The sequence below is a fragment of the Antrostomus carolinensis genome, unplaced genomic scaffold, assembly GCF_000700745.2.
Source record: "Antrostomus carolinensis isolate BGI_N321 unplaced genomic scaffold, ASM70074v2 scaffold19843, whole genome shotgun sequence".
Taxonomy (NCBI): Eukaryota; Metazoa; Chordata; class Aves; order Caprimulgiformes; family Caprimulgidae; genus Antrostomus; species Antrostomus carolinensis.
In genome coordinates, this window is record NW_010307477.1 from 1 (window position 1) to 12,085 (window position 12,085).

At 44.4% G+C, this 12,085-nt stretch overlaps 2 protein-coding genes across 2 annotated transcripts in view; both read left to right on the top strand.

The window, feature by feature from the left end:
• Positions 1-4: 4 nt before the first annotated feature.
• On the top strand, positions 5-8,498 carry LOC104523010 (thiosulfate sulfurtransferase-like; the record flags this gene model as incomplete). Its single annotated transcript, XM_010165458.1, has 2 exons — positions 5-89; positions 8,200-8,498. Coding segments are annotated over 2 exons (384 nt in total), but the record flags the coding sequence as incomplete, so codon positions are not given.
• Positions 8,499-9,341: 843 nt separating this feature from the next.
• Positions 9,342-12,085, top strand: part of LOC114818458 (uncharacterized) — a gene marked incomplete at its 3' end in the record, with an annotated part of 4,226 nt that continues 1,482 nt past the window's right edge. Inside the window, exons 1-2 of the mRNA XM_029084371.1 lie at positions 9,342-9,362; positions 11,545-11,620. Of these exons, the coding sequence (XP_028940204.1) occupies positions 9,342-9,362; positions 11,545-11,620 (97 nt within the window). The remainder of the gene's footprint in view (positions 9,363-11,544; positions 11,621-12,085) is intronic.

A 12,085-nucleotide genomic window follows, 5' to 3' on the forward strand; every position in this document is an offset into this window, starting at 1 on the left:
GGAGATGATGCAGAACGTGGGGTCCCTGCGGTTCCAGGTGGTTGATTCCCGCCCCGAGAGTCGGTTCCGGGGGACTGAGCTGGACCAAGGTAATGGAGGTGGGAACGGCACCTGCCCCCTGCACCAGAGCGGCATGAGTGTCAGTACTAGTCCAGGTGTCACAACTCTCAGCCAGCAAACAGATTTTCCTAATGCACAGGCATGCCTTGGCCCAACTCGTTAATTTACCTTAAGGGATCCACCGTTGAGCATTCAGAGCCCGGTGTCCTCGCAGAATGCTGCCTGTAGTTGGTTGTAAAGCTGCAGGAGGAAATAGCAGAACAGATCTGCAGTCAGTTGGCTGCAGGATCCCTCATCCCACACCCTGCAGAAGTTAATCAGAATGCAAACACGGGAGGTGAGAGCTCCCGAGAGTTTGCTCAGGGTCCTATCTAACACTAGCAGATACGCACAAACTATCAGTATTCATACAGGCACCTCTCACCATAATGAATGCACCCGCAGTATCCCAGGTTTTAGGCTATACAGTAACCCAAGAGATATTTCCCTTCTTACTCTGGTTTCCAGCAAATAGAGAGCTTGCCTGAGCTGATCTTTGTCCTTTTGCACTCTGACATGAAATCTAACAAGCTTAAGTAAGAAAAGCCCCAAACCCTTCCTGAATGTATGGGCTGTCAAACTCTCTCTTTTGGATGCCTCAAGTAACAGGAACAAAAATTGATTTTGTTACCTTGGCCAAACACTGGACATGCAAGCAGCAGGGATGGGGGAAGTCCTGTGCAGTTGGGACAGCTAATACAGCAATGTGCCTGGAATGAAATTCAAGTTGCTTGTTAAAGGAGGCCCTTGCTGTGTAATTTAAGCCTTGGTATATCCCAGAATAACCTCTCCTCAGAAAGGGAATCACAGAGACAGTTTAAAAAGGAATACAGAGTTTCAAAAACAAAGCACGGAAAAGCTCAGCAACAGTTGTTGGGTCTGAGTCAAGCTCCATGCTGCAGGAGCGGGCGTGCGGCAGGCTTCTGCAGTCCCGAGGTAGTGCTGTGTTGCTGCCTTGCAGGTCGGTTGTCATCCTGTTCTGGCTGTTCTCTTATGTGTGTACTGCTGTACAGCCATTGAGTGTGACACCATGTCCTGAAATAAATTCCTGTCTCAAAACTGCAGGAGCGTTTGGCTGTAAATGGCTCTGTACAGGTGGTTCGTGTTAAGTGTCTACAGTGAGACCCCCAAACACACTCGACCTGTGCAAGACTATGCAGAAGGTGAGAGAGGTAATGGGAGTGACAGAAGAGACTTGCAGGGAGAGAGGGGGAGTTAGGCTTATCACTTATTCTATTTCTTTGCCTACTGCAGCCCATAAAAGTGAAGGTTGAATTTTAACCTTAAGATGCAAATAGAACACTGCTCACTGGGATCTGGTGGATTTCACATTCTCTTTCCCAAAGTGAGTGTCACCAGGTGACAAATACCACAGCCTCTGACAGCATCTTGAAAACAGATTTTTCCTTTGAAATGAGTCATCATGGAACAGTTTATTTGTGGTGGTCCAGTTTTGCTTCCCACAGCAGAATAAGCACTCCAGCTGCAGCTGGTCTTTCCACAGGAGCTTGACACTACAGCCAGCAGTGGGTAAAAGGCAGCGCTTACACCTGAAAGAGCAATTTGAAATAAATGCTGATTATTACAGGGGTCATCCAATCAGGGAAGAGAAACGTTGCCTGCAATTTAGAGAAGAAGAATGGTCTTGAGGTTAAGGAACTTGCTGCATTCTCAGGTGATTCCAGTTTAATTATTGCCTCAGCTCTTGACTGCCTAATTAAGTCAATTAATCTCTTCAGTACCATGAACTCCATCTCTAGCAGAGGCTAATTTCAGCTGTCTCTTTTGCCTCTTTAGTTTTTCAGTTTCTTGTGGTAAGAATTAGTTGTCACTGTTTTATTTTTATGCAACAGCTACTTTGCGGGGATTTACACCTCTGTAGTGTTTAAGATAAGCCATAATATGTGGCTAATTTGTAGTTACTGGGAGAGGTTTACCCGGGTTGCCAGGGTGGAAAAAAAATGGACAGCATTTCTATAAGCCTGGTCTCATAGGTCTTAAATGCAGGTATTGCTTTGGATTCTAAAGCTTGGATGTTCATGCATGGTGTGCAGCATAAGCCCATCAGATGTGCAGCCCTGACCTATGCACTGAGAGGTTAAAGGTGTCCCTGGACAGTGCTGTGTTTCTGGTGAAGCTAGTAACCTGCTCCTGCTCACTAGCTGTGATTCAGCAACGGTCCAGCCAGATTCTGCAAGGGCCTGCTTACTCATGTGCTGCAGAATGGAGGTCTGTGGAACCAGCCTGACCTGAGACAGTCTTGGGCAATCCAGGGGCAGATGGTAAAAATAATTACACAGTGGTTAGCAGTGCTGACTCTCTCTGAGTATTGGGCACTGAAAACTGAGGAACAGGAATTATAGCTGAGCAAATGCATACAGAAAAGTTGTGAATTTCTGAATTATTTTGCAGACACCTGAGAAAGAGGGGAAAGTTGCCAGACAAGAAATCCATCATCTAAAAAAGAAAGCAAACCCGAAGTCATTTCATGAGCTTCCAACTATTTTTCTTCTCATTCTAAGCCTTTGAGTGGTCCTTGTCTCCCTTGCACATACACAACTCTGAAGGTTTTGCTCATTTTTCCAGCTCTCAGTCTTCCCTGCCCCAAATGTAAAGCTTTTGCTCAGCTTGAATGTTCAGAGGCAGTGGGAGTAAGAATGAAACTTTGCTGCTTCTTCCCTCTCTTCTCCAAGTGGAGTCTGCAGCTGGGAGTGGACTGGCTCTACTTTGACCATGAAGTAATACTCAAGGCTCAACATGGGAGAGTGAGAGACTTTATCAAAGTCTTTTTCAGCCCGCAGGAATCTACAGTCCAAAGCTGTCCATTCATGTGATGAGGTTGACAAACATCAGCTGCCAGAATTAGCACCATGGTCCTGCTGGTTCTTAGAGTCTGGCTGTGTATCCACACAGTATTTTGACATTGGTGGTGCAGGCCCATTGATCTGACTGCGAGGACTCTCAGGGAGCTGCCTAGGACCAAGCTTAACGTGTTCCTTCTAATGAGTTCATGGTAGCTTAGGTGGGACCACTAGTGGTCCCTTCCGAGGCACAGAATTTGAATGGAAAAGAGAGATAAAAAAGGAGGAAACAGACAGGGCTTTTGGAAATAACAGCTATCTGCAGATGGCCAACTCCAAGCCCACAGGGACTTAAATGTGGACAAGGCACATCTTTTATCTTTTTAACGTTAAGAAAATCCATATAGTGCTTTCATTGCAAAGGGAAAGGCTGGAGGGAAGGCACTGTAGTCTTAGCTGGATAAATAGCAAACAAAAAATAAGTATTTAAGCAGAGAATCTTAACAGATGTGGAAAAGGGGATTAAGCAGTGAAGAAGATAACATATTACAGGTTACAAATTGTGAGGGAGGATTGCCAGAAGCCAAGCTGAGTGAGACTTGGTAAAAGGAATTAAATAACAAAAACTGCTGGAGCAAAGTGAACAAAAAGAGAAAGAGTAAATAGGGTTGCTATGCAGTTAGCAGGGGTTCCAGATGAAAGCTTATTTGTGTACAGCCTCAGAATTATACTGAGTCTGTGCTACCATGTTGTTTTGGTTTTTTTTTCTCCTGAGGATAAGTCTGCAGAGTAGAGGGAGAGGTAGCAAGAAGGGGAAAGAGGTAGAAATGATCATTTCTAAGAGGGAGTATAACCAAAAGATAACCATGTGCTAAAATCTGTGAGGCAGATAATTTCCATCTGAAATGTGTCAAAAATAAGTCATGTGACATTTCCTCCATGAGGAACTCCAGGAGGCAAGAATTTAATAATTTAATCAGAGCATGATTCTGTAGGACAGAAACACTAACAAAGTTTGTATTTGTATTTAGGATAGGAGGTACAGCACAACCTAGGCAGCTGTTGATCTGTTATCATAACATGGATACACTGGAAGGCTTTCAAAAAACTGTTCAAGAAAAAATATTTGAAATGAAGGCAAAATTGAATAAAATACCTTGGTAAACTTGCACTGCAGCTAAGGGCTCTATTTCCTTGCCAACAGAATTGATTTGCCAGGTAAGAGAAATGGGAACATGCATACCTGGAAGTTATGTCTGATCTTTCCTTCCAGCCCTTGAAAGCACCTAGGAGGTGGACTTGTTCCATTTGGACTTCATTAATTCTTTGGACATAATATTAGAGGGGCAATTATTAGTTCAGTGTGAGAAGAGGGCAGATAACACAGATACTGTTAGATTCCCCAAAAACTGACTGAAAGGGAGATAAGGTGGGTAAGAATAGCTTGTGCTGAAAGCAGGTCTGTGGAGCTGGAAGTTGCCAGCATGGTCCCATCATTATACTTCTATGTTTTATTTCATATTTTTCTGAATCATTGAGGCACTGAAAATAGGGAGTTGCTACTGAAATGTGCTGCTGACACAGCCTTGGCAAGGTTTAAATGATCACATGGGGTATTCTGTGAGGTACCACCTGCAGTAATAGAAGTGACAGGAAGTGTAACGCTACAGAGAGCAAGGTTGGATGATTAATAGCCCAGGTCAATTTGTTGTGTTTCTCTTAGACGCTGAAGACCCACATTTGGAAGTGATAGAAGAGGATAAGACTTGGATGAATTCATTGGGTACAAGAACCTCAGATGCGATTTGGCCTTGATAATAGCAGTTATTAACCTCCTCTCTACCAACTGAGGTGTGAGGAAGTGCCACTTCCTTATCCAGAAGCCTGGTGGTCACCTAGAACTGTTCCTAGGGTGGCTGAGGCGGTGAAAAGTGTATCTAATGAGCTCTTACTGGGTTTAGGCTGAGGACATGAGGCTGTTGAAATAGTGCTGAGTGCTCACCATCAGTAGCTGGAGCACTAGAAGAAAGGGAGAAAAACTGTTTCAGCAGCAGGGCAATGTTAGCTCAAGGATGAATGGTGTATGGACTGACTGTGATGAACTTAACATTGGAAATTAATATTCCTCACGTGATGTGGTGCCTCAGTGGGAAGTTTCATGGCAAGAGTCCTAACTGTTTCTGAGATGGATGCTTTTATGAGAGGGAGCCTATAAAGTGATCACTGTAGTAACTGGGAGCCAGGCTTTGTAATCCTAGAGTTCCTTCCTGGAGTTTCTGAGAGTGACTGCATGAATCTGGAATGGAGTATGCTCTGTGTCATATGAGGCAGGGGCAGATATATCCTCTCCCCTGTTCAGATCCCAGCTGCATCCACCCTTGCCTTCCAGTACTGTGTTTCTCTGCTCTTGTCCTAGCAGAGAAAGAGCTGATAAAACTTTCTCAACAACTCCAGAGCATTTCTTAGGCAGTCCAAGGGTCTGTGGTTGTGCCGTGTCAACTGCTTCTTTCAGCTGAAGGCACACATACATGAGTAAGTGCAGTTTCTACAGAATTCCTCGTCTTCTGCTCACAGAGTGCAAGCACTGGTCTCTGACTCCAACTGACTTTTGAATCTCTGGAGAAAGGAAGTCTCCTTATAGATCAAAGTAAAAAATGCTCTAAAATAAGACTGTTCTTTTCAGATCTGCTCAGCTCCTAACTGAAGAGTTGTTTAAGGGTAGTGAGTGTGTGTCACAGCAGTCTCCACTAAGAGAAGAGTGCAAGCCTACCAGTTTTACAATGTGTGAACAGTCTGGAAAAGCAATTATGACCATGGTGCTGAGACACCTAAGAACTGAATTGGTGGCCCAGCAAGCTTCTTTGAGAAAGAGCTGGCTCCAGAACTTCTTGATCTCAGTACACTTCCCAGTGCCCTAGGATGGTGTGAGATTTACTCTGTGGCTCACAGACTTGTCTGTGATCACCAAGCCTACTCATTGATCACCAATACTGAAGCAGAGCCTTGCAGAAATCCCTTGCCAAATGACAGGGTCAGGACCATTCACTCTGTGGGAAAGCAGTAGCCTAACCAAGGTGTGTAACTCTCCAGTAAGAAGCTCTGCAGTCTGAGAGCTACAAACAATGTTTTCTCACACTCATTTTTTTGTATTTTTTTAATTTCCTCTCTGTCATACAGAGACCATAATAATAAGCATGGGTTTTGCAGTTCTCTGTGCTGAAGTGATGGACTGTTGTTTTGTGGAACTGGAACAAATGTAGTGAAAGAGCACAGAGAACACTGTGTGGTTTGTTTGGGGTTTTTTTTTAATGTTAGTCCCTCCAGAAGTCGGCATTTTTTTCTCCTGACTTCTCCCTGTAATGGTAAATGCTTCTGAAGGATGCATGAGGTGACTAGTAGACAACAGTCCCAGATTTCTAAGGCACTCAAGGAGGAGGAATCAGGAGACAAAGAGAGTCCATCTGGAACAGGGAGAGATCTTGTGAGGCTGACTCAGGGCAGCTTTGGTTGTCTTTAGGCTCTCACTCTCTTGTCCAGCAGAGCAAAAATCCTCTCCTCAATACCCTGCCAAAACCCTGTTTTCCACTTATATCTCATCATGTCATGACACCACTCTGCATGAGTGAAGAGACTGCAAGGCCATTATGATGTGTGGTGTCAATCTCTGACTTTAATCATTTGACTGTGATAAATGTTCCCTGCCCCAATCTCTCCCATCTCTTTGGGATCACTTGCCCTGATGACTTAGGCAAGTGGAAAGCTGTCAGTGAAACAGAATACTATTTATGTGACTTTCTCAGTGCTGTCTTATTAGAAATTCAAAGCTAGCAGGGAACCATTCCCTGAAATGCATTTTCAACATAATATATAATGTTTTCTGCTCCAGTGAGGCTTGATCCAAAGCCTCTCAAAGTCAATGGAAAAGTTTCCACTGAGTGTAATGGACTTTGATTAAGTCTGTAGTGACAGAGTTTGAATTTCAGGGACATGATGAAAATCTTATCCATCATATTTTTGTATCTGCTCCTCTCTAAAGACATTGTTCTTGAGATGCAACCTTCAACTTGCCTGAAGTGATCAGTTATACCAGTAGAAAAACAGAACCTGCACTGATTTCATCCATAGAGTGGATAAAAAGTGATACACAGTCTAAACTCTCACTTCTCTGGCTCCATTGCCCCAGGATAGCTGCCTCAGCAGTAATGTGGCTGACTTGTAAGGCTGCTTTACTTTTCTGAAATATGATTTTAAGGTGCCACAGGAATAAACTGTGAACAGATAATAACTACTTTCACAAATTTCACATAAAGCCATACTTCCTGCTTCTGAAAGCTGTATGGCTTCTGAAAGCCAGCACACACTGCTGGCATCCTTGGGGGAGATCAGAAATGCACTGCTGCATTCCTCTTTACACAGATCCCCTTAATGCCTTTGTTATGATCTTTTCTGTGGTGGTTCTTTGATTCTTGACACGTCTGGGGTTTCTTCAGATTCCTACCTGTGCTGGTTTTGGCTGGGGTAGTTAATTTTCTTCATAGTAGCTGCTATGGGGCTGTTTTGGATTTGTGCTGGAAAGTGTTGATAACACAGGGATGCTTTAGTTACTGTTGAGCAGTGCTTACACAGCATCGAGGCCTTTTCTGCTTCTCACACCACCCCAACAATGAGTAGGCTGGGAGGGGACACAGCTGGGACAGCTGACCCCAGCTGACCCAAGGGATACCCATGTGATGTTGTGCTCAGCATATGAAGCTGGGAGAAGAAGAAGGAAAGGTGGATGTTCAGAGTGATGGCGTTTGTCTTCCCAAATAAGCATTACACATGATGGAGCCCTGCTTTCCTGAAGATGGCTGAACACCTGCCTGCAGGTGGGGAGCAGAGAATTAATTTCTTTTGCTTTGCTTGATCTCGTGGCTTTTGCTTTACCTATTAAACTGTCTTTATCTCAAACCACGAGTTTTCTCACTATTACTTTTATGATTCTCTTCTCCATCCCACTGCAGGAGAGTGATCAAGAGGCTGTGTGGTATTTAGTTGCCAACTGGGGTTAAACCACCCCACTTTGCTTTCAGGGGGAAATATTCTGGAAGTTTTGACTTCTGCAAAGTTGAATAATCCTTGTTCTCCTCTTTTTAGCCCCATAAGTTTTTGCATCTTCATCATCACCTGAAACAAATTAGTAACTCGGAGGGAACAGGAGTATCTGCAGTGATGTCTCTTCAAGGTCTCTTTTGTAGGTGTCTTTCATCACCTTTGTTAATGTTTCCTTGCTCATTTTTCCTCTTGTTCACTCTTCCAGGGCTGGAATCTGGTCACATCCCTGGCGCTGTGAACATACCCTTCCGCTCATTCCTAACAGAAACTGGCCACGAGAAGAGTATTGAGGAGATCCAACAAATATTCCGTGAGAAGAATGTGGATCTCTCAAAGCCACTGACGGCCACATGCCGCAAAGGTGTCACAGCATGTCACATTGCTTTGGCAGCCTACCTGTGCGGCAAGCGTGATGTGGCTGTTTATGATGGTTCCTGGTCAGAGTGGTTCCACCGTGCCCCGCCTCGCTACAAGGTCTCTGAGTTGAAGCGCAACAAGGGCTAGTGGGAGAGTTGTTTCTTGAGCAATGAGATCTAGCAGCTGTCTCCAGCTCAGGGTGCAGGGAAAGGGAGGAGGTGGAAGTAAAGAAAAAACATACTGATTTATATTTTGCCAGTTTTTCTAAGAATGATCAGTCGATTTCTGTTGATCTTTCAGTTTCTCACAATGAATAAAATCTGCTTCTAAGATGATACATCTGTGAATATTTCTGATTTTTCTCTTGTGCCTGTGACCAGCTTGTGCTGAGTGGGAAAAGCAGCTTTGCAACATGAAGAAGAGTTGCACTCTTCCCTGGAGACTTGTAGAAATTCTGGTGGCCTGGTGAGAGCTCAGGTCCATGGTGGAGCAAAACAGATGAAAGTCTGGGGTTAAAATATAGCATTGGGTGCTGGACACAGGAGATCTAAGCTTTGGTTCTGTCATTGACTCAATGTGAGACGTTTTGCCAGCCCACCATCTCCCAATTTCTAATGTGAAAAAGTTGGGCACCTTCCCCTTCTCCTCTGATGAGTGTCAGTGAGCTCATGTGAAGTACATGGAGATGCTTCTTGATTGTCATGACTGTGTTACAAAAGTCTCCAAGAAATCCTTTGTGTGTGATGAGAACTTCTGGACAGAGGTGTCCAGAAAAAAAAAATCTTGCCTTTTACTATCCTTATTTGTTTTTTCAATCAGCAAGGATGACCCTGATCTCTGCCATGTTTCTTCTGGTTCCCTTGGAGACCACAGCTCATAGATAGAGGGAGGGTTGTTCCTTAGCAACCATCTCTGCTCTTCATCCTTCATTCCACCTCCATACCTGGGGTTGAGCAGGACCTGCCTGCTCGTAAGAATCACTGTGGCACCATGTCAAGGATCATGGACCAGGTGAGAGAAGTAGTTATTGGAAGAGGTTTTACCTCTTTTTAAATCCTGGATCTTTTCTTTCCTTTTTTTCTTTTTTTTTTTTTAAAAAAGGAGGAAACTATAAAAGATCCAATGTCATTTTGGCACCCGTGGGGCTTCTCAGGTCTGCAGAGTCACTGAAATCTCCTCACATTTTGGAGGCCCAACCAGATGTGGAAGACATATGAGACCATTCTGGACCACATCTGGTGGCTGGTGAGAGTGGCATACCAATTCCTACACCTGTCTGAGGAGGTTAATTTTCTGCCTGGGAAAGACAGCTCCCTCTTTCCTCCATGGCTGCATGACAGGAAAGTCAGAGTGTTAGGCTGTGCTAAACATACGGGTTTTGGGGTTTTTTTAATTCAGAAAGAAAGATAAAGTTTAATAATTTTTAGGTCTTTGATCAAGATAGGTCTTTCTAGTATGTTGTCTGTTGTCCCTCACAGAATTTGCGTAGCAAAGGAGTAAGTAGACATAGTTCTGTGGCTTCTGTTGTCCAGGAGGATGGTGAAATGGCCTTGAAGTCCCTCTTGGCAACAAGATGTAGGAGTCTCAGAGTGGTGCTTTGACTTTGGACCTTCAGGCTCGGAAGAAAAATGAGCAATAAGCAATAAAAATAACATCATATACAGTTACCAACTAGAAAGTAGGAACAGTTGCAGGCTTCAGTGTCATTTTATCCAGAAGGAGCTGGGGAAGGAAATGAGCACATTGCCTCGTTACACAGAAATTCTGCTTTGTTCGAAGAAATGGGAGAGAAGGAATTTCTACAACAGCAGAATGGAAAGTTCTTTCCACTGAATATAGTAATAATAACAAACAGACATGTTTTTGTTTTAAGTAGGAGGTGGGAGTTAACACAGGAGTTTATTTAGCAACACAGATTCCTGCACTTTGATCATGTGTAAATGTTTGACTCTTCTTTAAAAAGAATGAAAAGCGCTACAGAAAAGAAGCAGATCCTGCTGTGTGAGCCAGGACTGGCTTCCTCTCTTCATCTCCTGTGGCCCTGTTCTTTTTGTGGGTGAGGTTTTGTCTCTTAATTCATTTGGGGAGCACACAGCACTGACTCCTGGAGTCTGATTGATACAGGAACTTCAGCTTCAGGATCCCAGTATTGTACCAGGTGTGTTGCTGCAAAGTACTGGCACAATGTAAACCAGAAGCTGCTAGTTCAAGTCAGCCCTGGTGAGTTAACTTTGAAGCAGTAGCCTTCCTGCCCCATTGGCTGGTGTCTTCATTCCAATAACTAGCCCGAAATGCAGAACATAAGCACATATGTCATGAGCTAATCTGGCAAATGCAAACTTGTATCCTGCCTGATCCACATCCCATTTGTACTGCTGCTAGTGCCGGCAGGCTCACAATTACCATATTCACCACCATGGGCCGTGGCTTCAGTTGTAACGTGTCACAGGTTTCACATGGGCTAAACCTGTAGGGTCCCATTAGGATGAGGAACACAGACCATCAGCAGGACATGACTGAGGGTTACACAGACATTCCCTCTGCAGGAAAGACCTGAACTTCCTCCTAGTGCAGGAAGCAGTTTGCAAAGGGTGAGTGTTGGATCAATTGTGTCAGCAGGACTAGCAAAGCAAAACGGGGTAGTCTGTGCCAGAATAAGGGGAGAAACCCTGTCTCCAGCCTCTCTCTTCCTTTGCATAAGCAGCATTGCACAGGCATTTTATATTTATCACCTCCTCTCCCCATTTTTTCTGACCTTACTTTAATGCTCCAAAGGAAGGAACTGTTGTAATTGTACAGCACATGACAGGCCTGACATCTCTAGATGCTTCAGAATAAAAAATGAAATTTTCACTGACTTTTTTTTTTCCATTTTGCCTTGTGTCTGCACCTCTACTTGTGAAAACTCTTGCAGCTCAGTATTCCCCAGAGGTGCTGGCTGGCTGTGTCCTAGGCAGGCTGTCCCATGTGAGCCATTAATGTGAAATCCTGTAGGACTTCTGTGCTTTTTTAATCTAGGAGTATCATGGGTTGTAGGACCAACTGTGCAGGCAGGCAGCGACACTATCTTGGATCTGGGAAAGTACAGAATACATTTGTGTGAGAATTATCTGTGTCATCTGAAGATAAGCAGGACCACCATCCTGTTCCTTCTGGTCTCTGAGCCTGACACACCCTTCATTTCTCTTCCAAGGGCGTCCTAGAGGTTCCTACTTCCTCTACACCTGACGTGGCAGAAAGTCACTCTGTGCTGGACAAGAGTACTTCAGGTAAGCAAGATGGCAGAGAAGCTGTCCCTCCGTCAGAGCTTGCTTTGCAGTACAGCTTGTGAGGCTGTGTGTCATTCCCTCCCTCCCTTCATGCTGTCCAGATTTGCATGTACCCTTGTAGGTGAAAACTACTCGGACAGGGATCCCATGTGCCATGGGCTGATGGGTTGACACCCCTCTACCCCAAGTGTGTCTTCCACAACAGGTAGACTTGTTTCACTACCTCCCTGCACAACTACAATAAGCCACTGATGTGCTATAAACTCATCAGCAAATACTGATGAGCCACAGAGACTCTAAGTGCATGTTCATGCGAGTGGGAGTGATCACGGGTTGGAGGGGCCCCTACGCATAAGAAAACACAGACCTTTGTGTGCGTGTTTGACCACAGGATTTTTACTTCCACACTTCTGTGCATCTTCATCTCTCAAAAGCATTTAAGACTCCTCAGGAACCTTCACCTGG